The sequence below is a fragment of the Artibeus jamaicensis genome, unplaced genomic scaffold (assembly GCF_021234435.1).
Source record: "Artibeus jamaicensis isolate MK-2021 breed Jamaican fruit bat unplaced genomic scaffold, CSHL_Jam_final contig_490, whole genome shotgun sequence".
Classification (NCBI taxonomy): Eukaryota; Metazoa; Chordata; class Mammalia; order Chiroptera; family Phyllostomidae; genus Artibeus; species Artibeus jamaicensis.
The window spans coordinates 15,582,154-15,607,525 of record NW_026521861.1 but is presented as its reverse complement, the minus strand read 5'-3'; the positions used below and the strand labels follow the sequence as shown (position 1 = coordinate 15,607,525).

General features: G+C 50.1%; 1 protein-coding gene across 1 annotated transcript in view; it reads right to left on the bottom strand.

The window, feature by feature from the left end:
* PLPP4 (phospholipid phosphatase 4) overlaps positions 1 to 25,372 on the bottom strand; it is a 96,005-nt gene that overhangs the window by 898 nt on the left and 69,735 nt on the right. The window contains exon 3 of the mRNA XM_037164858.2: positions 9,341 to 9,511. Coding sequence (XP_037020753.1) covers positions 9,386 to 9,511 — 126 coding nt within the window. The 3' untranslated portion in view covers positions 9,341 to 9,385. The remainder of the gene's footprint in view (positions 1 to 9,340; positions 9,512 to 25,372) is intronic.

Below are 25,372 nucleotides of genomic sequence, written 5' to 3'. Positions count from 1 at the left end.
CAAAAGAATACTTTGAACTCTTTTGTGAAAGTCGCTGCCATGTGGAACCGTCATTCTCCATTTGGGGGTCTCCACTGCCACATTTATCATGGTGGATTGCGCACACCTCCATCGACGGGTAGCATTGGCCCCATTTTACAGAAGAAACTCAGGCTCAGAGAGGCCAAGGGAGCTCTGCACAGACACACCCCTCGTTAATGACATCACGGACTTGAACTCTGGTGTCCTGACTCTGCACCTGTGCTGCTCAGTGCGGCTGTGCTTGACCCCCGGCAGGTTCATTCCAGATTTTCTGACTCCAGATTCCCTGGGTCCAGATTTTCTGGGTCCGGCTTTCAGAAGGCAGCAGGTCGTGACTAAAGGTCCGTCCCCCTGGGTTCCCTTACCTCACCAGTGCTCGGGTGTGAAGCCCCCAGATGCTGCCCAGTAAGCAACACGCTGTGTACGGCCCTCGGTTTGAGTCTCAAGCAGATTCTCCTCTGTCTCCTGCCGGGGTCTGGGGTGGGTGTCAGGGGGAGGTATCTTTCAAGAAAACAAACTGCTGAATGCTTAGGTATCTGTGCCTCACTCCCCCTTCTTTTTCCAAAGCCTGTTACAGGAGTCCTGGCTCCATCTAGATAGATTGGGGTAATTTTTGAAGGGAAAATATGTTAGTACTTTATCATCTGTTGAAGAACTGCTTCTACTGTCAGTATTTTTACTAGGCGAATCGTAAAAAAAATTACAAAGTTCTATACCAAAGAGCTTTAATCGCTTTTAAATAAATTGAGCGGTTCGGTGTGTGTCATTTTATTTACGTGCGGTGGCAAAACAGGGCAAGAACAAGGCACTGCTGCGAGGGCAGCGGGAAGGCCCGCTGGGTGCCCGGGCGCTGCTGGGGCGGGTACAGTGTGGACACAGTGGCTGATGATGGGTTTTTTAAGTGCAAACACATGAGGTCATTCTCCTGATTAAAATCCTTCCCCCTGCTCTTCAGGAAGTGACCGGGTCCCTGTGGCCTTCAAGGCCACCCACACGCCTGGCCCTCCGGTGCCGCAGCCCCGCGGGCTCTCTCCCACTACTACAGCCGCCGCCTTCCCTCCCGCTTCTCCCACGTGCCTGCTGCCCTGTTCTTCCTCTTCCTACAAATGCGTTTCAGTCCTGGGAGCCTCTTCCTTTCACTGCCTCCCCTGCTCCATTTCTGCCCGTCCTTCGGAGCTCAACTCAACATCATTGCGCAGCAAGGCCTCGCCTGGGCTCCAGACTGGACCAGGCCTCCCCGGTGTCCACGTTAACTGCCCCTGCTGCGCCCCACATGTGGTCAGTCAGAATGAAAAATAAGGACAAACTGCAACTGTCTGGTGTTCAACGTTGGGTTCTAAACTCCGTAAGTGCAGGGGCGGCGTCTGTCTTGTTGGCAGCAGATGCATAAACTCCTGGAACAACACTTCCACTGCGCAGAATGAACGTGGCTGAGGGAAATGGATGGATGGATACGTGCTCAGTAATGGGCTGCTGATCTGCATGTGTCCCTGCATGGGCCCCTTTCGCCTCTCTGGGCCCCAGCCGTCTCATCAGTGACATAAGAGCATCAAACAACTGCATGGAGGGTTACGGGCCTTCCCACGCGAGTGTGCCAGGAATCTGGCCCCCAGGGGCAGCCTACAGAGACCGAGCATTCAAGTTCTTTGGAAACTCTGCCAAGGTATATTTAGAAAGCAGGTCATATCCTTGGTTGGGATAAAACACTGCTTAGAAATGAAAGTCATTCTGACTGGCCAAAGGAAGAGCCTGAGTAATTGTGGCTAATTTCCTCTCCACAGCTGCTCAAACACAGCACCACTGTGTGGCCTCCATCCAGCAGAAAGGAGAGGAGAACACGCCGAGCCATGCTGGGCCGAAGGGAAGACCACTGGAGAGACAACGGGGAAACCTGAACCTGCTCCCAGTACCGGCACCTGCGGCTGAGGGGGAGGGAGAAATGTTCCTCTACCCTTCCAGGTTCTTTCAGCTGGTCTAACAATTAAGTCAACATGATAGATTAATAAGAGGAAATGAACAAATTTAATTACACATGTACGTACAGGAAACCCACATACATGAGCATTAGAGATCCCCCAGCCACGACAGGTTCAGAGACGGACAGGTGAAATGCGGCCTGTACGACATCCTGAGCTAACTAAGGGTGAGGTGAGGCACTCTGGACTTCACGGTGGAGAAGGGTAATTCACAAGACGGTAAGAAGAGCAGACAATCAGTGATCAGGTGTTTGCCTGACACATAGATAAGTAACAAGTTACTTCTGGTGATAACTCACATTATGGGCAAGGTCCCTGATTTACATTTGTCAAGGTAGTTGAGGTGCAAAGGGCTTTTCTGAATACGCAGGGTCCCGATTGCCTTCAACCCAAAACAGTCTACGTGCAAGTGTCACATCTTAGGAAGGCTGGTTCTGAACCCCGTTAGGGCCACGACAAGGTACCAAGAGCTCCTTTCCCCCCACCTGAGAATCCTCCAGGCTGAGGGACCCTCAACCAAAGGCAGCACAGCCCCCGCCGGGGCAACTCACTGCACCTGTGAGGCTCAGGGCCCCTGGGTCTCAGGCAGAGACCCCGATGTCTACTCAGTGAGCGGTGGCGACGACTTAACGAGGCTGTTCTTCTAGAGATTATGCCACAGAGAATGTCAAAAAGTAAAATAGTGTCTGAGAAATCAAGTGTCCACCACTGCTATTCTTATTCTATTCCTTTCCAAAACTACTGGGAGCTTTCTAACCTTTCTGCATCCTTCACCTCACAGATTGACTCACCAGTCCAGAGTTCTAATCTCTTTAGAATGGCCGAACTTCATAGCACTTTAAGTAAACTTCTAATGAACTTAAAAAACATTCATCACCCAGGAAATGGAAAGGTAATATATACTGTGATTTCCTGAGTGGGGTCATAAGGCGTAACTAATGCGACTGAGTCAAGTTCCTCAAATGGAGAAGCTCTTCATGTAGCCTGTGGCCAGTAGCTTTGTCTAGGTCAAGGTCTTAGAGCTGCACTATCGTTTTGTTCTTCCTCCAGCCACAGGGAACAGCCCCATGGGGTGTTATTTTTATTACCACCCAGAATGATCCCCAACACCAGCACGTGAGCCACTAATCACTGAACAGACCAAACAGCAAAATTACAAATAAGGCCGTTCGACTTCCTGTTTTCTGTGACATGACATTGCATTCGGTGCATCACTGACCAAGACATGAGACCATTCCAAGTACACGTTCCCCAGGATTACCAGTGAGGCAGCAGGCAGGGGAACAGCCGTTCTCGTGGATGCGGTTTTCCCGTTCAGTGGAACGAGTGACAAGTGGGAACTCAGGTGCAGTCAGAGTTTTCAGAAGTAACCAGGGCAATGAAAGGTCTGGTTGAGCTGCCTCCTCAGCAAAGTCATTTGGGGCTTTGTTTATTGCAAAGGCGGTGAACAAGATCCAGACAACCGCTTACATTATGGGGGGATTGTCACCAAGCGCCTCGAGTGGGCTGCTGTTACTGATGGACTCACAGGCCCACCCTGCAGGGCGCGTGCTGGCAGCCAAGCAGGCCGAGGACGAGCAGAGTTTTACCAGAGGGAGAAACCCACTGGGGACTGACTTTACCCCACATATGGCAGTATGGGGCTGGAGGATTCTGAAGGGGACACGTGGGTCTCAGTGTGCCCAGCGCACAAAATACAGCAGGCTCCTTACACAGCACGGATGTCATCGTCACATACGCACTGCATGGTGTCAGGGGTGAGGTGTGCTGTCCAGTCCTGAACAACAGACGAGGTCACAGTCCTAAATAGTGGCAGCCTTATCAGTGAGCTGCAGCTGCGATCCTGGCCATGAAGGAGAAGAGCAGGACCCTGAGGTCACCCACTGGAGTGACCTGGCTGGTCTGGACCACGGGGGTCCAAGGAGGATGTGACCCATCAGCCAGCCCTGCAAGGGGACAGCGTGACCAGGGAGTTGAGAAGTGGAGGCCGAGAGCACCTGCAGCCTTCCAGGCAGAAGAGGAGGAGGCCTGGCAAACCCGAGAAGCTGCAGGAAGGGCATCTCTTACCCCAGGGGTGATGTCTGCCACTGTGTGCTCGACCAGGTTCAGGTGTGGGCCAGAGAGGAAGGTCTTCCCCATCCCTTCAGGGCTCTGTTGGACCTCAGCATGAGCCTCGGCTTCCTCAAAAAGACACGGCTGGTGTCTTTTTGAACCTCCCACCCACCACTCAGTGTTGCCCCCACCCCCAAACTGCCTCACTCATCTTGGTTTCTCCAGAGCCCAGCAGTTGTCACTCAGTAAATGTCTGCGCAGCTGAGATGCACCGAACAAGGTTAACACAACGCACTGAAGAGTCAACACCAGCAGCCACGACTGGCACTACCTTCTGTGACCCCATGGGCATGCGATGCCCGGACGGGCCAATCCAGAGAGAAGGAGAGCAGATTGGTCCCTGCCGGGTGCTGGGGAAGCAGGGCATGAGTTTCTTCCGGGGGTGATAAAAATGTTCCAGAATGAGACAGTGGTGATGGTTGCACAACTCTGAACATACTAAAAAAATCACTGCATGGTACACTGTAAAAGGGAGGATTTATGAATTATGAGTTATGATTATATCTCAATAAGGCTATTAAAGGAAGTTGGAGGACCCCCCCTTAATCAATACCAGTGGGTTCCAAAGGTAGTCCCAAAGTCTGGCCTTTGAACCAGGCAACCTGGATTTGGATCTTTCTGTATAAAATAGGCATGACCCTGCACCCTTATCGTGAGGTCAAAGGACAGGAGAGGACCTCAGGCACACTAAGTAAGGTGCTGGCTGCACTCACCTGTTCTGGTGCAAGCAGGCAGACATGCCTCTGAAGATGTGCTGTCAAGTCCCAGGAGGAACACATCCTTCCCTGTCACCATGGCAACATCCAACATCACTGAGCTGGCTGACTTAGGACCTTGTATGGCTTGGGTTCCATGACCCACGATACTAGGGTAAAAATCAACTCTGGCAAATTCGATAATGTCATGTGGATTCGATAACCATTTACATTCTTTTTATTCTGTTACTAGTAAAGCTTCCTGATTCTGTGACTTTGAGTTTGTTTAAAAGATCGTATACAGCGCAGAGCATCCATGGTCCATCTGGTACCCTGCAAGCTGGAAGGCAGCTACCATGTCTGTCTTCAATACCGTGCCTCTAGCCCAGAGCACGCCTGGCACGCAGGCACAAGAGGATGGATGGGAGGATGGATGGGTGGGTGGGTGGATGGGTGGATGGATGGATGGATGGATAGATGGATGGATGGATGGATAGATGGATAGATGCTTAAAGTGCAATTTTGGTTCATTTCGAAAGGGAAAGAACTTGGGGAGAATAAGGTTAATTTTTGTAAAACCAGTATGAAGAAAAAGCAATACTAGTAGAGAGGAATGTGATTCATTCATTCGCTCAACACATATTTATTAAGCACTGCTGTGAGCTGAACTATGTCCCCTCCCCCCCCAAAGACATGTTTGACATGCTCACCCCCAGCACCTTGGAATGTGACCTTATTTAGATATGGACTTGGCACAGAGGTCATCAAGCTAAAAGGACACCATCAGGGCAGATTCTCATCTACCAGGGCTGGTGTCGCCATCAAAGGGGGATATCTGGACACAGGGACAGACACATATGGGGAAAGATGATGAGAAAATACAAGGAAAACACCATGTAAAGATGGAGGCAGAGGTTGGAATCACGATGCCGGAAGCCAAGCGACATTTGGGGCCACCGAGAGCTGGAAGAGGCAGGGAAGGAGGCGTTGGAGGGAGGGTGGCCCTTCTGACACCTTGATCTCGGGCTTCTGGCCTCCAGAACCGTGAGATGATTTCCACTGCCCTGAGCCGCTCGGTTTGTGGAACTTTGTCACACCAGCCCTGGGAAGGAGGGCTGGCAGGGGACCATAGCAGGGGGTGGCACACCCTGGCACATGATTTAACAGCTCCCTCTGGCTGCGGTGGGAGGGGCAAAGGAGGAAGGAGGGAAACTGGCAGGGAGGGATCTACGGGCAACAATCCAGGCAACAAACGGTGGTGGTTCGGGCTAGAGTGGGAAGAGGAAGTCCGATTCCGGACGTAGTTTGAATGCAGAGCCAAGAAGAGAAACCAGAGAAAGTCCTGGAAAGCAGAGGCGAGGACGCACTGGGGTAAAACGAAGCGAGATTGTCAGCAGGACTCAGGAGTGGCTACGGTAATGGACAGAGCAAGGCATCTGAGAAGACACCTACTTATTGGATATGAATATGCGATTGAGAAACCATATCGCTACATAAGATCACTACATAAGAGGTAGTTCTAATTAGGCACAGTTGCTTAGCTCGAAATTGAAATGGAGTTATAAAAAGCTCATAATGTTGACTGCAGTCTACAGGGAGAGGCCTTGGGTTTTGCTGGTGCCCACAGGACTCCACATGGATTCTTATCATGATGGATGGCCCCTGCCTATGGTTGCTGGGCAGCCCAGTCCACCAGGGAAAAGCAACTTATTTATCTCAATCAGGCAGCCTGCCTCGAATACCCACCTACGCAGCAGTCAAAGGCCTCACAGCCTGTCCCTTCTCCAAGCTGGAAGCCTGGAGACCTCCTAGATGACTCTCTTAATGAGTGAGTGTTGAGGGAACACAATCTCCCACACCTTGAGCAGCGCTGCTTCTCAATGTGCAAGAAGGAAAAGACAGACAGAGCTGAGGTGCTGTGTAGTTCGGGGTTTTGCAACCTCAGGGCAAACCTCTGGGCCCAGAGAAGTCTGCGCTGTGGGGGAGGCGCTGCCTGGTACATGTAGGATGTTTAGCAGCATCTGCGCTGCACCCGCTGGATACGTAGTGACCTTCACTCCCAGCTGCGAAAACCAGAAAGATGTTTCCAGATGTTGCTAAATGTCCCCCGGGAAGTACAGTCTTCCCTATCTGAGTTGAGACCATGGAGTAGGCAGTAACAGATGACCTGTTAAAAGGGGAGTTTAGGCCAAATGAACCTGACTTAGAGCCTAGTAAAGCATCCAAAGAAAGGCACCCCCCTCTCGTGGCTAAGTTGGGGGGACAAGCTGAACAGAGAGGATGGCACAGCTGACCTGGTACTTGAGCCACAGCAATGACCTGTACCAACCACTGCACCTTCAGTTCTGGCTGCAGAAGTCAACTGTGACGCAGTGTGGCCTCCCCCAACCCCAGGTACGGCCCTGAACGTTACCGAACACGAGTTCCCTCGCTTTGCTCCCTATTGGCCCACAGGGCATTCATCACTCCCCTCTTCCGCACCGAGTTCCTTCCTGTGCCAGTTGGATGGGACAGATCCGATGCTGCATCGCCAGCAGGCCTTGGGGACACCAGCTGTGTAATGGGTCAACCAAGAACTGCTCCTTCACTCCCTCGTCATGCGCCAGCCACAGCCAGGTGATGAGTAACAAAGCTGGTAGGACCAGGAGTGTCCCAGAGTGGCCGACCTTACGTCTTAGGTTTTCAGGACGAAATCACTGCACAAAGGCTCTGAATGCATTCTGAGAGCGAGCAGAAACCCATTCAATCCTGAATCCCTTAATCACTTCTCACATCCAGAGTGGCTGGGCAGAAGTGGAAACCAGGGCGCACAGATTTACTAACAGACCACCTCCTGAAAACGGCTGCCTCTTAATCAGCCGTTTGGGAAACACAACACAACTCTGGCCCCTGCTTCAGAAAGGAGACACTAAAGAACAACAGTACCAATGTTCATTTACAAAGTACATACAGATCCACTGTCGCCTTCAGTCTATCAAACAGCTCTGTGAGATGTTTGGGAGGTGCTGCTCCCAGGGTGCTCCTCCAGAAGGAGGAGCTACAGTTCACAAGGAAGAAATGAGAAGCAGTCCACAAAACACTGTCTAGCCTATGATATTCTTCGTGGGGAGATGCCCCAGTCATATAAACAATGATTTTGTTAGAAAATATTCCCAGTTCCAAGGGTGCAACAGTATACCCCTTGGTTGGTGGCTCAGCAATTGGCTCCCTGCTTCCATCACATGATGCAACTTTGTATTACCTGGAACCTAATCCAAGTCACTGATAGAAGCAGAGAAGAAGAGAAGGCTCAGGGCCAGCCTGCGGCCCTCTGCTGACTGCCCTTATCATGCATCTGCCTGGCCAGACCATGCATTAACCTCTCTTTCCCCTGCACCCTCCACCTCCTCCACCCCCAACCCCAGGTCAAAGCTACTGCTGGAGGCTCAGGAGGCCCAGAGAATGAGCTCCAAGAAAGTGGAGGGTGGAGTTCAGGCCAGGGGAAGAGCAGGAGGAGCTGGGGAGGTCCTGGAAAGAATGAGGTGAAGGCGACCCCAGCTAGGAGTTGCCCTCACCTGGCCTCAACTGCTCACTGCCACCGGGACAAACGCCTGGGAAGACATGAGAAGAGGGTGGCCCACGAGGCACTGGGCTGCAGAAACAGATAAAGACGGAGTAGGGGGATAGTGCCTGGTGGCAGAGCAGGAAGGAAGGGGAGGTGTAGGCCTTGGACTGATCATGAAAGGCCACTGGTCCAGGGGAGCTGGGTGTAGGCACACTGCATCCAGTCTGTTTGCTTGAAGCTGACCCAGTGCCGCTCACCAGTGCCTCTCCAACTTCACTGGAAGCAACAGACCTGCTGGTTGATAACGCAGACTCCTGGCCGCCATTCCAGACCCACCACCAGGAGCTTGACTCCTGGCTCGTGACTGTCTGATCAAGGTGGTCTGAGGACCGCCCTTGAGGAAAGCCAGACTAAACCCCGTGCCCCCCCAGGCCACATGTCCTGGGAGACTACCTCTGCATCCCCCTCCTGTTTGCTGTGGCAGCCGTGGCGGCTGGTCTGCAGGGGGATGAGGCCCGGGTTAGTTTTATTCCAGGAATGAGCCCCTCCCATGTGTTGTGGTTTTTGACTAGTTACATATCAGTAAGCCGCCCCCACCTTGCAGCAGCTGCTAAGAACATTGCTGGCACGGATCCCACATCCACGGGGAGAAGTATGTCCTCATGGGATGGATCTGAGCTGTGAAAGGAGCCAAAACCACATGGCACCAAGTCAGAGGACCGAGGCAAGTGACCCAGCAGGGAAGCCACACTGGGGCCCAAGGCCAAGGGCCACCATCCTGGCAGGACTTGAGCAGTCCCTTGAGCTTAAAGGAGGAAAAACTCCAATTCTGTCCGCAGCAAGGGCCAGAACTCACTCAAACGGGTGTATGTTCTTCAACACGATGTCCCTCTGTCACTCGGCCCACTCTGGTTTCTGGCAGTGAGCACTTGCTTCTCCCCAGGGAGGTGCCCTTCTCCTCCCACCCCTGCAGGAGGCCGGCAGGGACTCACCTTGCCAGTGATGCTTGTAGTCACACATGCGGGACAGCGCGATCATCATGGCGCAGTACAGCGGCAAGATGGCGGCACACAGCCTCCAGCTCTTCCCCCGCCCGCTCTCGGTGAAGCAGTGCAGCTTGCCAGCCAAGTAGAATGTCGTGAAGCCGAGGCCAGAAAAGGCGACTGCCAAAGAGAAACAGCAGGTGTTACTCTGGCAGGTGGTGAGCGGCAGGGACGCAGAGCATCCCGGGCATCCTGTCTGCCGTCCTGCATGCCCCCGGGGATGGGACCGCACTGGCACCAGGCACCGTCTCAGCAATCTGTGCTCCTGCTGGAACCACGCTGGTATGAAACTTCCAACCATGAGAATGACCTTCCAGGCCTGCAGGTGATCAAAATCCATTCTATTTCATTCCTTCCTTCCTTCATTTAACAATAACATAATGGGTATCTGTCATGTGCTAGGCAGACACTATTCCATGTTTAGGCATGGAGAATAAAAAGAGACATCAGATGCTTGTATTTGGTCTCAAGGTGCTCACAGTCAGGTTGAAGGACATGGTCATGCTAACAGATAATTTTAACATAATGTGTTAAGTTCTATGAGGACAGAAGTACACACAGAGCAAAAGGCTGAGATGATGACTTAGATTTGAAGGGCAGGGAAAGGAAGGGATTTCTGGCTTGGTGGCGTCCATTAGGATGGGACCAGCAAATGCTAGTGAGTTTGACGGAGAAGCCAGTAATGTCTAATTCCTTGTTTGCACTCTTAGAAATCATGGTTATTGATTTTTACTATTCAAAGATAACTTTTGGCTGCGCTAAATCCATGGTCCAAAGTGTGGAGTTGGGTGTAGCATACATAAGCCCCAAGCTTTTCATCCGATCTGGTTCAAAACACAGAAGTCAGTGAGATTGAGGTGGGTCTTCTGCGGGCTTAGAACTATGGTCCTCAGCCCCAGCTACACATGGAGTCACTTTTAAAGCCTGAAAGCTTTAAAAAATACCTCTAGCCAGAGCCCATTGCTAGATATTCCGTTCTTTCTGCTCTACTGGTCTGGAGTGGGCCCTGGTGTGTGCCCACCTGTGTGTACGTATGTGTGTGTAAATATGTGTGTATGAACTCTAATGGCATCCAGGATTGAGTTTAGATACTTTTGTTGAAGGCAGGTGCTATAGCTCCCGCCTTCTCTGGACACTGGCCAATCAAAACTTTCCTCTTGATGAGACGGAGACCGTGGAGGAGCGGAGCTCCTAGGTGTGCAGTTCACACAGCCACTTCACACAGTAGAACAGGTCGTCTGAAAAGGGAGTCCCCAGGTATGAACACAAGCTTGTAACAAAGAACTTTTTCAGCAACTGAATTACACAAGGCAACAGAGAGGTGTTTTTTCTTTTTAAAACAATATTAAACCAGGTTTATCCCAAGAATAAAAGTAAAGTACTTAAATATTTTTAACTAATAATTAGCACTTAAATAAATAGCACAGCAGTGGCAACATATATTGAATATTCTGTTTAAACTCAAAGAACTTATATGCTTATATGTATAACCCATGGACATGAACTAAGGGGGGACTGCTGGAGGGTTGGGGGGCAGGGTGGAGAGGGGATAAAGGGGGAAAATTAAGAAAACTGAAATAGCATAATCAATAAAAAATACTTTAAAAAATGTATCAATAAATAAATAAATAAAGTAAGTAAGTAAGTAAGAATATGCATTGCCCAAGCCATTTGCTTTGAGGAAGGCTGTTGAACAATATTTGCAAGGTGGCCCCACTGGGCCACCATCCTAGCCAGCGCTTCAGGTCCTTAATTCCCGGCCCTCACCCACTTTCCCATGTCCCTGCCATTCACTGACACTCTCCCTTGAAGCATCAGCAGAGTTGGGTGGGTGCCAGCTGGACAGTTGGCACTGGGGGGTACTGGCCTCATCCTTCGCTCTCATGGGAAGAGAAATGGGCTTCATTCCAATCGGACAGCTTAAGTCTATCCACCTGGTTACACAAACGTGGGGAGCAAAAACGAACTGCCCCGGGGCTCTCCAGAGTCATGGATGAAACTCCCCAAGACTCAGAGGAGAGGCAGTTCTGGGTGTTGCCAAACTGGCACCTTTTTGAAGAAAAAAAAAAACAGTGAGTGCTGGGTGGGTGTGGAGCAGAAATTTGTGTGTGTGTCCATAAGAACAATGGCTGTGGAGACTTTCAGGGAATAAGTGCATCTGCCGATATACCACCTGAGCCTCTGGGCACTTGCAGGACACGGACCAGGGAGAGGCTGCTGAAAACCTCTGCGGTCAGACCTGGGGCACATGGTTTGAGGCCAGACTCTCGATCACTTCCTCGTCCACTAGGAACTGGAATTTAACCAGCATGGCAGCAGAGGCCATGGCTCATTCTTTGCGGAGCAAAGTGTATTCCCACCCACACGGAGGGGCCCGCACTGCAGGCCTCCAGAATGCTGAAGCATCTGCTGCTGTGAAAAGGAAGTGGGATGCAAAGGCATTTTTAAAGGCCAAGTTCAGCAGCCTAGACTCTGAGGGCTTTCTGGCAGCTGCTGGTCTTCTCCAGCCCATTCACCTGGCCGTGGGGCTGTGCTTCTAAAGCAGCTCCATGTGCCCCTGTTTTTCTAGGTGACATGATAGGCCCCAATTCCATGAAAAACCCATGCTAGTCTCTTTCTCACTGACATTTCTATAGTTACTGAGCCGGCATAGTGCCCTTTGGCAAAGGGCTTCGAAGGCACTTCTTTCGAGCCTGGGCAGGTACACTGGGTAGCACGGGAGCATGGTCCTGCTTTTCCAAATACTATCTGAAGATGAAAAGACTTGACCAAACTCTACTGAATTCAGAGGATCCCAGTTTTCCTGCCACCTCCTCTCAGAGACAGGGGTAAGAAATGCTCTCTGACTCTAGCCAAACACCACTGTGTTCTCTTCTCAGAGAACATGCACTTGAGCCTTGGCTGGTGTAGGTCAGTGGATTGAGCACGGGCTGCGAACCAAAGGGCCGCTGGTTCAATTCCCAGTCAGGGCACATGCCTGACTGGGTTTCAGGCCAGGTCCCCACTAGGGGGCATGTGAGAGGCAACCACACACTGATAGTTCTCTCTCTTTCTCCTTCTCTTCCCCTCTCTCTCAAAATAAATAAATGTTAAAAGAAAGAAAGAAACATGCACTTGAGACACTGAGGGGCTGTAGAGCCTGGCATGTAGGTGGGGAACAAGCGAGGTGATCGGTTCACCCCCGCGGCTGGCTTTCCCTTAGCCACAGCCCTTGCTTCCCCAAGGATCAGAACAGAACTTTGCATTTCCAGACGTCTGCAGGGCAGTGAACATCTTAGAAGACACAGGATATAAAATAGGGGAAATGCATTCACAGTTCAGTAACATTAATGACAAAAATATAATTAGAAGAGTCTCAAGCCAGGGGTGAGAGGACGCAGACTGTCTCTCGGTCCCAAGGACTCAGAACGTACTGATCTGCTCTCCAGAGTCTGGAACACACGACAGAACCACACGTGCAACCACAGTGACCGTGCTTTCGGCCTGGAGCAGGTTTTCTCGGCCGGAAGCAGCCGATTGTAAATATTTATGTGTTGATCTGGCTGTGAAAAGCAAAGATGCTCTCGGAGTCTCTAAACTGGAAGCAGATGAAAGCGGATGGTTTCCCTACCCGGTTTCTGGTACTTTGAGTGCTCACTTGGCTGTTGTCTATAAGGGTAGAGAAGCAAAGCATCACCATACGAGTTGCTAGCCCAGGAAGTGACGCAAGTGCCCTGGTCACACTGAGAGGGAATCACTGACCCTTCTCTCTGGCTACACAGATGAATTGCCAAAGGTTTATAAACAATCCCTTTGCAAAGAAAGGTCTACAGTACTAACTACTAAGCAAAACCTCACACAGGGCAGACCAAATGAAACTCACCCGCTGGCCAACAAGGCTCGGTCTGCAGGCCACCGACGTGAGCCCGCCCTCATGTCCTGCCTTCTGGAACTGACCAGTGGTCTGCTGTTTAAACAACCTTCCAAGCCTGAGCTGAAAATGACACGTGTCAGTTCATCCCTCCTCTCTGCACCAGAGCAAAGAAGCACTTGATAAGTTTGGTAGGACTGTTTTCAAACCAACAGAAACGACAATTTAAGTTTACTATTATTTGGGGATCGATCCATTTGGCAGGAGGGAGTGTCTGCTGATAAACAGCGTGGGGTTTTGAGACAAGCTGGGCACAGGGTGGCACTCCACGCTGCCACGTACACCAGTGTGAGGTCGGCTCACCCCTCGGGGCCTCAGTTTCCTTATCTGTATACTAGAGTTAGCAGCACTCAACTCACAGAGTTATCTTAGGGATCAGTTCACGAGGAACTGTGAAACCCTAGCATAGTGTGTGACCCCTCCCAATGCTGCTGCCTGCAGCAGCCGCACTGTGCACAGCCTCAGTTCTGGAATGTTCCGTCCTGAAAGAGAAGCCTTCCCGATCTACAGTTCTTTAGTTTTATAACTGCGCTGAGTGCTTTGGGAGAATCCTAGAGCCAGGTTCTCAAGCTCTTAAAATTTTGCAGCCCCCGAGGCTCTCAGCAGATGCAGAATGATCCTAGCTGTAAAGTAAACATGCTCAAAACCTGGGTGAGATCGTCGTCACTGCAGATGTCTGGCCCACCCGCTCTGCAGAAGCCTGATGCTCCGAGAGGGGAGGGTCGGAGCACCAGGAGGCTGCTCCTGTGCTGAGAAACCCACATGGGGCTTTTGTCCTGGGTTCTTCAAAAATTTCACTGTGCTGGAACCTATTTAATGTCCCTGTGGCCCTATATCCCTTCCTATGACCAGTCTCTCATTGATAGGAAGATCAATTTCATAGTTTCTCCATTCATCATTTAGCCTAGCTAAGATGCTTGGTCTGTGTGTGTGTGTGTGTGTGTGTGTGTGTGTGTGTGTGTGTGTGTCAAGCTCTATTATTAATATTCTATGATATTAAGCGATTTCACTTTCAAAAAGAAGATGGCCACACGTCTTAGATGGAAAGTGGGTCTACAGGAGCCTACAGGCTAAACCTTCACAGAGCTCAGGGAAAGACCGTTGCTCGTTCCTCAGGTAATGGTCCACAGCAGGTCACTGACAGCTGACGAAGCTACCCAACCAGAGTTACGATTTCAAGAAAAAAAAAATCTGATGAAAGTTACAGAATAGATTCAGTATGCACAGCAACTTTTCAAAAAATCCTGCCTTCTCTCTAACCCATCAGTGATGAGACAGTTTTACCCTGATGTGGGAAACAGAAAGTCTACCTTTGTTGAATTGAAGAGCATTCTCAAAATCCTTGAGAATCTTCTGAATCTCACACCGATGATTCCTTTAAAATTTCTTCAAAGACAACAGTTTATGGCCATTATTGACTGCGATAATCCAACAACCTTAAAAATAGCCATTAGTGCAACTAGATAATTTAGGGGACGTGACTTGGGTCCTGACACACCTTAGTAAGTATCCATGCAGAATCCCTTCTCTGTGCACATGTCCAGCTAGGTAGACATCGGTCCCGGAGGACTGGAAACACCACGGCACAGGACTTGCCTTCTTACATTCGTAGAGTCTAACACGCTGATAAACACTCAGGAGGCCCCAAGGCAATGGACAACTGGCCCAGGGTTAGGTGATGCCATCCTTGCCTTTGCCCATTTTCTCAACACCTGTTTATCGGCAGCAGCTCTAAGCCAGGAATTTTGCCAGATCCTGTTCCTGCCCTGGCCAAGCTTCATCTGGGAGAGGAAAACTAGAGTAGCTACGGCGCTTCCGTGGAAGACAAGAGACCAGAGACCGGAAGACAGAGGAAAGGGTGTGTGAGACAACCCCAATCGTCTAGAATCCAGGGGTTAAATTCATTGGACCCTGCAAGAGACTGGCCATCGGCTCCAGTAGAAATGCCTACCCCAGAGACATAAGCCTTAAGATTTAATGAGAACAGCCATCTGAGGACAAAGAAGACCGAGTAGATCCTACACACCTTGGGGGAGGCAGGCCGAGCCAATGCCACCTGACCGCCACCTGGTCCAGAGGGATGGATGGAGGGAGCCGTCTCGGCTCACCGAAGAAGGCCAAGTAGCCAAGCAGACCCAATGGATACGACCCAGAGACGTGAAATGAACTGAGACTCTACTGCTGGTTGGAGGTGCAGGGAGAGTCTATGCGCCCCTGCAGCACAGGCGAGTGGAGCAAGGTACATGTCCTGACCCTGCCACCTCCTATCTGTGTCACTTAGGGCAAGGTGCTTAACTTCTGAACCTCGGGCTCGCTGTCTGTAACACTGACGGACAACTGCTGTCCAACAGAGTGACTGGCAGAACCGATAACAGTCCGCCATGCCCTGGACAAAGTGCTTGGCACACGTCGGGCCCATGGTGAAAGCCTCTTTTCCCTCCCCTGCTTTCTTCACTGGTGCCCCTGCTCACACCGTGCCGCCTCCCGCAGGTGGACCGGAGAGCGAGAAGGAGGAAACACAGCCAGTGCACGCACAGGGATGAGGGCCGAGCTCCACGGCACCAGGATGGCTCCGTGACCACGCAGGTGTCTGCAGCTGTTGCCATTATGTGACCCCCTTCCGCAGCAGTGACGGGCACATCGCTGGTGCTAAGTACCAGTCAGTGAACAAATCAACAGATCAAAGGAACAGCAGGATCCTGTGAAACCTGGACCAGACAATGAGCCCTCTCGGGCTTGGAGGAACCAGGATGAGCAGAATCCCTCTCCTGCCTCACTAACTCACACTCCTCCAGTCTCAGTTTCAATGTCAGTCCTCTCCCTGGCCCTGGCCACAGGTGGGACAGGCTCTCACTGCACTTTGTACCTGTCCTCCACAGCACCGAACATGGTCCTTTTATTTGTGTGGCTGTCATGGGTCCACCTCCCTTGTACTGGAGTCTGAGCTCCATGAGGGCAGGGGCTGTGGCCCTTGTGCCTGAGCTCACTAGATGCTCAAAAAACGTACCCAGTGAATGAGGACATGTTAGGGTGACAACCTGGGAACCAGGGAAGGTTTCAAAGAGGAGGAGGCAGGGATGAGCCTGATGGAGGAGCGTGAGAGTCACGTTTGGAACCACACTGGCTTGGAATAGCATGTGAGAGGCAGGGAAGCTGGGGCCCACCCTCAGCTCTTCCAGACCACAGCCCACCCTAATGTGCTCTCTCTCTCTCTCTCTCCATAACTCATTCTCCCCGTCCTCCCCTCTCTCCTACATACATGCACAGACACACGCACTTCCCTGGACTCTTCCTACAAAGATGACCCTGGAATCCTCCTGGGGACTTCAGAACAGGAGTCCCTCTGCTCTCCAGGGACTGGCAGTCACATCCAGGGACCTGGGCCAGACTCCAGGGAGCAATGTGAGGTCCCAGGTGAGGTGCAGCTACAGAAAGGGAAGCAACAAGCCAGTCCAAGGGTCTGAAGGATGGACTGGTGGAGTGGCACTCAGTGGACGGGAGGAGGAGGGAAGGGGGAACTATGCCAAGGTGAGCAGGTCCGGGTGTGCTCCGTCGGAAGGAGGGGCCACATGGAGATCAGGGGCAGCAGCTTTCATGGCCTGGCCACACTCCAGCCCCAGAACAACACAGAGACATAGGTACTGGACCCATGTTATGGATGAGAAATAGAGGCTCCAACAGGTCAAATTATTTACTGAAGGTTAATGAATGCAGCCCTTAAAAAACTGTGAATTATTTCTAAATAGAGCAAAAAAAATCACAGATTTCCTTGGTGTAAGTACAGTAATAACACTGCTAGTTGCCTATTTGTTTTTATACCCCTGTATTTGTGGGCCCTTCAGAGTCCCTATGGAACCCCTGGGACCCGGCACACTGCCCAGTGAAGAGTCACCGATACACGGGGACTGAGTGAATACAAGCATCATTGGACTCTCCTGTCCCCCGCCACCAGGCCGAGGTCCTTGGAGACAGAAAGACCCATGTGGCCATGAAAGGCCATGCCCTTCGTCCCCTGTTATAGGCAGGGTGAGACTCAGGCCACCTGCGCCAGGCGAGATTTCCATCTCAAGATGGAAATGACCGTACAGTCTCGTTTGAGAATGAGCCATGGGGACAAGGAAAAGGAACCAAAAATCCCATAATCGGGCTGAAAGCAAATGCCAGAGGCAGGAAATGCAAACAGAAAAAAGCAGAGTAGAAATTCCTGTGCGACACCAGTGTGCGTCTTCAAAGAGGATTTTTGTTCTGGAAAAAATAAAGTAAAAACACCCCCCTCGGGTATGATGCAAATCAAGTTCTAAGGAGTTGGGCGGGGCAGGGAAGAAGGTGGCTGTGGGGGACGAAGGTGGCAGTCCTCCTGCCCACCCCCGCAGCACCGATCCTGGGGCAGGTAAGGCACGCAGAGGGCAGTCAGGACTTTTAAGTGACAGAAGCCACTCTGCCCCCCAGGCACCCCACTCTGCTCCATAACAGTTCTTCCAGGAGTCACGAATGTGTCTCCTCGCCCTGGCTAGAGCTATGGACTCTCACCGAGAACGGAAGCAGTCTAAATCCCCAGGACAACCTTCGCTGCTTCCTGTCTTGATTATACGCCACAGTGGTCTGAAACGTAAGTACAAGAACAAGCCTTCCAAAGGGAGACATCACCTCGTTCCAATTACCATTAGGGGAGCCGATGAAAGCCAGAGCAGGATTAGATAAAGATAACATTTTTATGACAAATAATTGCGTTTTACATCCAAAGGCCTTGGCAGAACACAAATTTGATGGCAAGATGAGAATGACAAAGCCCACATCTCAGAAACCACTAAAAAGACAGGAGCCATTGATCGCGCCGTGGGTTGGTCGGATTAGCCTCCTCTTGGGGCTCGGGGACCTCGGAGGTGAAGCCTGAATGGCTGCTTCTGCCCAGCCAGCCTCTCAGGACTCGGCCTCGCTGCGCCTGCCTTCGGTGACATGTTACGGCACCCACTGTGGTCTGACCCTTTAGGAGAAACAGCCCTCCGACCTGCCCCCGGCAGAGGTTACTGGGGATGCCAGCTCACCGGGAAGGGAAGGTGGGAGGTAACAGAAACCACGCACCGGCCTCTGCCGCCCGGTTCCCGGCCCAGAGCTCCGAAACCCTCGTGGTTTCCTACATGGTAAGAGCACAAGGAGCATCTCTTACTCTAACGAGGCGGCCATGGGCGGGCACCGGGATTGGTGCCAAGTGGAGGCGGTCTCCAGAAGACCGAGTCGTGATCAGAAGCTTGGAAATCCCACTCTGCCCCCACTCTCCAGAGAGGGGCGGGGGTTTAAAAACAGAGTGCACGGTCCATGCCCACGGGGGAAAGCCTCCTTGAAAACCCCGGTGGCCTGGGGCCAGAGGCTCCCAGCAGGGTGAACTGGGTGGGCGTCGCACCCACCCCAGCTCCCCAGAGACAGAAGCCCCTGCTCCGAGGCCCCTGCCGCCCCCCGACTGGGCCCTGCGTGTCTCCCCATCTGGCCGTTAGTCAGGATCCTTTACTCGTCCTTTAATAAAGTGGTAAATGTTAGCGTTTGCCCGAGTTCTCTAAGCCGCTCTAGCAAATTAACAAAACCCAAGGACGGGGCGATGGGACCCTGAGATTTAGAGCTGGTGGGTCAGAAGCACTGGTGACAACTTGGAGTTGGGACTAAGATGGGGAGTGTGGGGGCCAGTCTGGTGGGGCTGAGACCGGAGCCCATGGGATCCGACGCCATCCCCAGTCAGGAAGGGTCAGAACTGAGGTCACCTGTGAGACACCCAGTGTGGGTCGCCGAGCACGGTCAGTGTGGGAAAACGCCCACACATCCGGTGTCAGAAGTGTGAGCACGCAGAGTATGTGAGTAAAGGAGAAACACTGGGAGAAAGACTGGGCTTTTCCACACGGAACGTAAATGGGCTGCATGTCAACGAGATCCGCCCCCCGCGAGGTGTCAGGCTCAGGTGCTGACCAGCAGGCGCAGCCATGATGGCTGCTGACCACACGGCCCGAGCCAATCTCCGAGTTCTGTGCACGTGGATGAGGGCACATTGGCCTCACATTTCTGCCCCGAGTGAGGTGAGGCCATTCATTGTTTTGAAAAAGACTGCAATGCCCTGACCAGCATGGCTCAGTTGGTTGGGTGTCATCCCACAGAGTGAAAGGTTGCTGGTTCGATTCCCGGTCAGGGCACATGCCTGGGTTCCACGTTCAGTCCCCAGTCGGGGTGCATATAATTGAGGCAAACAATTGATATTTCTCTCTCACATCGATATTTCTTCCCTCTCTTTCTTCCTTCCTTCCGCCCTCTCTAAAATTAAATTAAATCTAAAAGAAATATTGCGGCATGACTGGTCTCAGGACTGAAGCCCCAAGTGACTGGGCAGCTGATGAGAGAGCTTCCCAACCAAACTTTTCCAGTTCCCCTGACAACGAACTCCCATCAGCAGAGCCCACCGCTGCCCCTCTCTCAGGCACATCCCCACGGAAACGGACCCACGGAAACGGACCAAAACCGGGACAGCCCCACTCATTCCGCCTACACGGAGTCTCCCTGTTACACACACAATCCCAATTCAACACAAGATTTTTTTGTACATATTAAGAGTTGTGTTTCCTTTAGTTAGGAGCGCCATTTAAATTGGGAGAGCAAACATGGCATTTTCCTCTCCTGTGACCTTGGCAGACACTGTTACTTGATCCAGGGACTTTCTATCAAGAACGTCAGTCTTGGGCCCAGAATCTTTGTGAAGACAGTGTCCATGCAGTGACTTGCCCAGGCACCTGCTGGCTTCTTGTAAACTGTCTCATCTGAGACGGCACAGGGTGGAACTCTCCCGGGTGTTGGGAGACAGGGGTCCCAGATCGGAGTGGTGTCCCCACCGGGGTCTCATCTATTTGCCAAGTGAGGACAATGTCCACCTCATCCAACTCCCACAAAACACAATCTTTGTAAAGGTAACTTGTAAACAGATCTTTGACATACAAATGAAAGGTGTTGATAGTAAAGCTGAGGAACTAGATAACTGGAAATATTGGATGTGGAAGCTGGTCGTGGACCAGGACCCATCTGCCTCAAAGCCCAAGTCGAGTCCTCTCTTCCAGTCCAGAGACACCAAACCATTACCAAACGCAGGATTTTATACCCAGCTGTGTGGCACCCTATGTATCCTGACTGAAATAATTAAATGTTGGGAGAAATATAAAAAAAACAAGCAAACAATCTTTTAAACACCCACCCCATCTTGGAGTGGGTGGGTGTTTAAACATCTCGGAGTTGGCACAAAGAAAAGAATTCACGAAAGCAAAGTCTCCCAGTATGAAGGGAAAGCAGGCGTCTTGGGCATCAGCAAGCTGCAAAGCCAGATTGTGCCCTGAGTGCATCTGCGGAAACCTGCTGACCTTGAACTTCCGCTTTGATGTCTCCATGGGGCACAGAGGCAAACTCTCAGCTGTGTCCAAAGTGGCAAATGTGATGGGAGACCCTGAAAAAGCCTAAGATTCTAAAGTCTTAGATTCAGGGAGCCCTGACTGGTGTGACTCTGTTGGAGCATTGTCCCATAAACTGACAGGTTGAGGGTTCAACTCCCAGCCGGAGCACATGCCTGGGTTGTGGTTGGGTCTTTGGTCAGGGTGCATACGAGAGGCAACCAGTCGATTTCTCTACCAACATTGATGTTTCTCTCCCTCTCTTTCTCCCTCCCTGCCCCTCTCTCTAAAAATAAATAAATAAAATATTTTTTAAATCTACGAATAAGTAGGAAAGGAAGCCTGCTCTTTTAAAGGAAAGAGCAGAGGAGCCCCCGGTCTCCACCTCTGAGCTGTGTGGGGAGGTTTCGTAACTGCGAAACAACCCTCATAGGTTTTTGCTGTCCGGTTAACGCTTTTCCTGTGCTTCCCCAAAACCTTAAGCGCGGAGTTCATTTGCAGGGGCCCTGGAGTGGGTGGTGCTCCCCAGATAGCCGGCAGAACTCTCTTTGGAGGAATCCAACTTCAACCCAGACATCAAAATATTCCCTGAAATAACAGTTCTAGAAGAAAGTAAACTGTCCAGAGTAAGAAAAGTCTAACACAGAAGCTTTCAGGGCACACAGAGGGAAATCTGATTTAGACCCACTTTAGATATTATAAGGCACAGACTATGAAATCATTATTTGCAAGAGGTCTAAGGAAGCCATAGGGAAGCGTAAAAAGAGAGCTAAAGAACAGGCATTATTAAAAAATAATGAAGGAGATTTTTTACAAGACCAAAGTAGAATTGCTATAAATAGAATAATTGAACTTAAAAACTCAATAGATAGATTAAATGGTACATGAGCCAAAACTTAATAGAGAATTAGGAGCGGAACATGATTGACAGATCAATAGATAAAGTAGATAAGATAGATGCATAGGTAGCTATAGATAAATAAATAGGAACATTTTGAAGAAGAGGTTAAGTGACACAGGTAATATGGAGACAAAGTCTTGCAAACGTGTAACTAAAGTTTTAAAATTAAAGGAGAAAGTAATGGGAAAAAATGGGGAGGCAGCAAAGATTCAATCAGACAATGGCCAAGGGTCTCTGGGATGTCAGAGGAGGCTCAGGAAGCTCGTCCATGAGTCTCATGCAGGATACGTCACAGGAAACCCACACTGAGACACCTAACAGTGAAACTTTACGGCACAGAAGAAAAAGCAAGATATGAACAGCATCCAGAAAGGAAGACTAGGATACCAGCGAAGGAGCGGCAATAAGATTTACGACTGACTTCCACAACACCAGCAATCTGATGCTAAAACACAGCAGTATCACAGCTTCAGAGTTCAGGGAGTCAGGAACTGTCATGTTAGAATTCCAAATGCAATAAGGCCATCTTCCAAGACTGAGGTCAACTGAAGAACATTTAGCAAAATCTAAACCAGAAAGCAATGTTCAGGCAGAAGGCTGGGTAGTGGGTGGGGTAGGGGTGTGTGGCTGGGACGGAGAAGGGGCCATAAGCAAGGGGCCGGTGTGAGTGCGTGGGTCACTGCCCACAGGTTGACGGTTGTATTGGGGGAAGAGGAAGAATCGGGCTGAAATGAAGACACTAAATCGAAGTGAACTTACCAGATATGTTTTTATCGGAGTGAGTTTATTTCATGGCTTTATACTGCTCGGAACGAGAAAAGATATTAACTTCATGTCCCACAATTTGAACATTTACACAAGCCCGACCCAGACAAATACGTACTTGGGTTAACTCTGGCGACCTCTGGGCAGCAGGAATGTCAAATTCTTTCTGTATATTTACTTCTCTGTATATCCTCACTTTCTACAGTACACATCTACCGTGTCTGTCAGCATGGAACACTTATTAAAATAAATACATGGATAAATACCTGAAAGAATGAGTACACAGGTGGTGGGAGGCAACAACAAAGATAATAAAAGAGATAAGCACGGGGAGGAAGGAAATCTGTTTGGCACATATAACCAACAAAGTACTAATAGCCTGGATTTCTTTTCTATGCCCTGTGAGTCAATGGAATGAAAGCAGACAACCCAATTGACAAACAGGCAGAGACGAACACTAATGTCACACGGAGAGAGAATCTAGACTCCACTGCATGGATGGGACTACGGCCCGGCTCATTCTCACCAGGAAGAGTCACATCGCAACCACCAGGGGCCACGGGCAGGCCCCGAGTCCGGCAAGAGCTAATTCCCTGCGAGTCCCAGGAGTGGCAAGGCTGGGGGCCACGGGGCCCCTCAGGACTGGCTGGTGATAGCGTCTGAACTGTTCGGCCTTATTTCTTAGAGATGAATGAAGATGAGCAAAGGCCCCAGGCATCTTCCTGCCAGGAACACACCTGAGAATTAGTTTTGCAGTGTTCGTAATTGGTCCAAAGTGTCACAGATGGACCGGACCTAACACCTCTGAACAAGTATTCCGCAAGACTTAAAGAATGTGTGGTACAGTCATTCCTGAGAGCACCACCCAGTAACGACAAGGAGTGAACTCCTGCTACGTACGTCAATAAATAGAGAATTCAACAGCAACGGTGAACAAAAGTAGAAAGTTATAAAGATATGTTCTGCATGACTCCACTTAACATAAAGTTCAAAACTAAGGAATATGTTGTTTAGGAAAAGTACACGTGTGTGTGTAAGACTACTGAGAAACACAAAGAAGTTATTTTTTAAAGTTTAAGCTAATGGGAAACAGAACAATAAGACAGGGAGGGTTACAGTGAATTTCCAAGGGTATAGTTAAGTTCTATTTCTTAATCCAAGTGGTAGGTACATGAGGGTGTTTCCTATCGTTATTTAGTATTTATTGTTATTATTTAAAATAACATTATGTAAACCTTACTGGTATGTCTTAGATGCGATTTTGTCCATTTCTTTTCACTCTTAACTAATTAGCCCTGTAAAGAAACAGCGGAAAATCACATGGTCCAGCAGCAGATGCGGAATTACAGCCAGTCACCAAACCGTCTGCCCTGTACCAGGGACTAGTCACTTGGTTGTCCAGCAGTTCGGATCACTCAGAAAAGGAGCCACCAGTTCAAGTCCCCCAACCCTGTTCTCCTGTCATCACAAAAGCATGACAGGAAGAGCTCCGTGATCACAGGGCTATGCACACCAAGGCTAAGTGCCCCGGCTTGAGCAAGATTGATGAGCACCAAGTACTGCGTTTGGTTTTAGGACATCCCAAATACCATCATTATGGAGCCTTTAAATTGTATGTTTTACGGTGACAGTGATCTGTTTAACCGGGAAAACAGAAGCAATGCTCCTCAAGAAAAAAAACAACAACAAAGGAAGCCTATGGAACATCACCTCATTATTCAGGTGCAATGAACTCCAACTAATACTTAATTACAAGAGGCGTTTGGAGGCTCCAAGTAGAATGAAACCCGGCCTTCTCCCGAGGCACTTGATTGATCTCTCAGATTACAAAATTCCAGCCGCTGAGAATTCTGAAAACATTGATTTAGCCAGAAAGAGACGAGAGAGCTCTCAAGGCTTATAATAGGAATAAACACGGAATAAACAAAACTGGCCCGGTTGCCTGTTACAGATCTGACACACCAGGATGTATTTCAAGCTTCGCTGCTATTTTAGTTTTCTAATGTAGCTATTTCTTATGGGTGAAAAGACAGACCTCATTCCTTTTTTTCCTCATCATTGCGACACAGGCCCATGACTCTGTGCCGTGTATCAGGGTACTCTGCATGATTTGCTCGGGCTCAGAAATATGCCCAGCCAGGACCTGGATGATTTGCTTTCTTTGAAAATTATTAGCAATGAAACAGGCCCCGCAAACATGAACATAACATCAAATGCCCTTATTGCAAAGTTTCCAATCAGCAAGTGGATGTTTCTTCACTAACATCTTAGTTTAAACATAAGATAGATGTTTGTACAATGTGGCATGTAAGTGCCTGTGCTGGAATCCCAGCCTCACTACTCATAAACTGCATGACCTTAGGCGAGACACTTAACCCCGTGGGTCTCATCTACAACAGGGGATTGATAAGACTATCTACTCACAGCGGTTTCCTGAGGATTAACTAAGCCAACGCCGCGTGCAGACTACGCGGTGTGTGCCCAGAAGCTAGTAAATGCTTGATAAACGTTAGCCATGTACAGTCAGTACAAAGCCTGTATGCTTGGTGCAACATTCTCCACGGGAGACTGGGTTTTCTGTGCCCCTTCTATTACAAGTTTTATACTCACACCATGTGGCATCCTGCCCGTGAAATTCGAATCCATCCGTCATCACTAACAGGGGCTTGCCAGAAACAGTGCATCTGTTCCCCTCCCGCATCCCAACATGAGAAGGAGAACAACTCCACCCAGGACACTAAGACTCCATCCCCATGTGATCGAAAATTACTTCCAGGAAGTTTTGCAAGTGCAGGGACCACAGGAAAGGTGCCAGGAGCTTGATGCCAGGGAAATACCCTGAACAGTTTAAAACAATTTTTTTAAAGGCTTAAACAAGAAATTAGAATTCTGGAAATTCAAGACAAACATCTGACACTGGCTTCTGGCAGTATTGACGGAATGGAGTGTGTGATCTCCTACCCATTTTTCTCAGGCAGGGAGGGGAAAGGGAG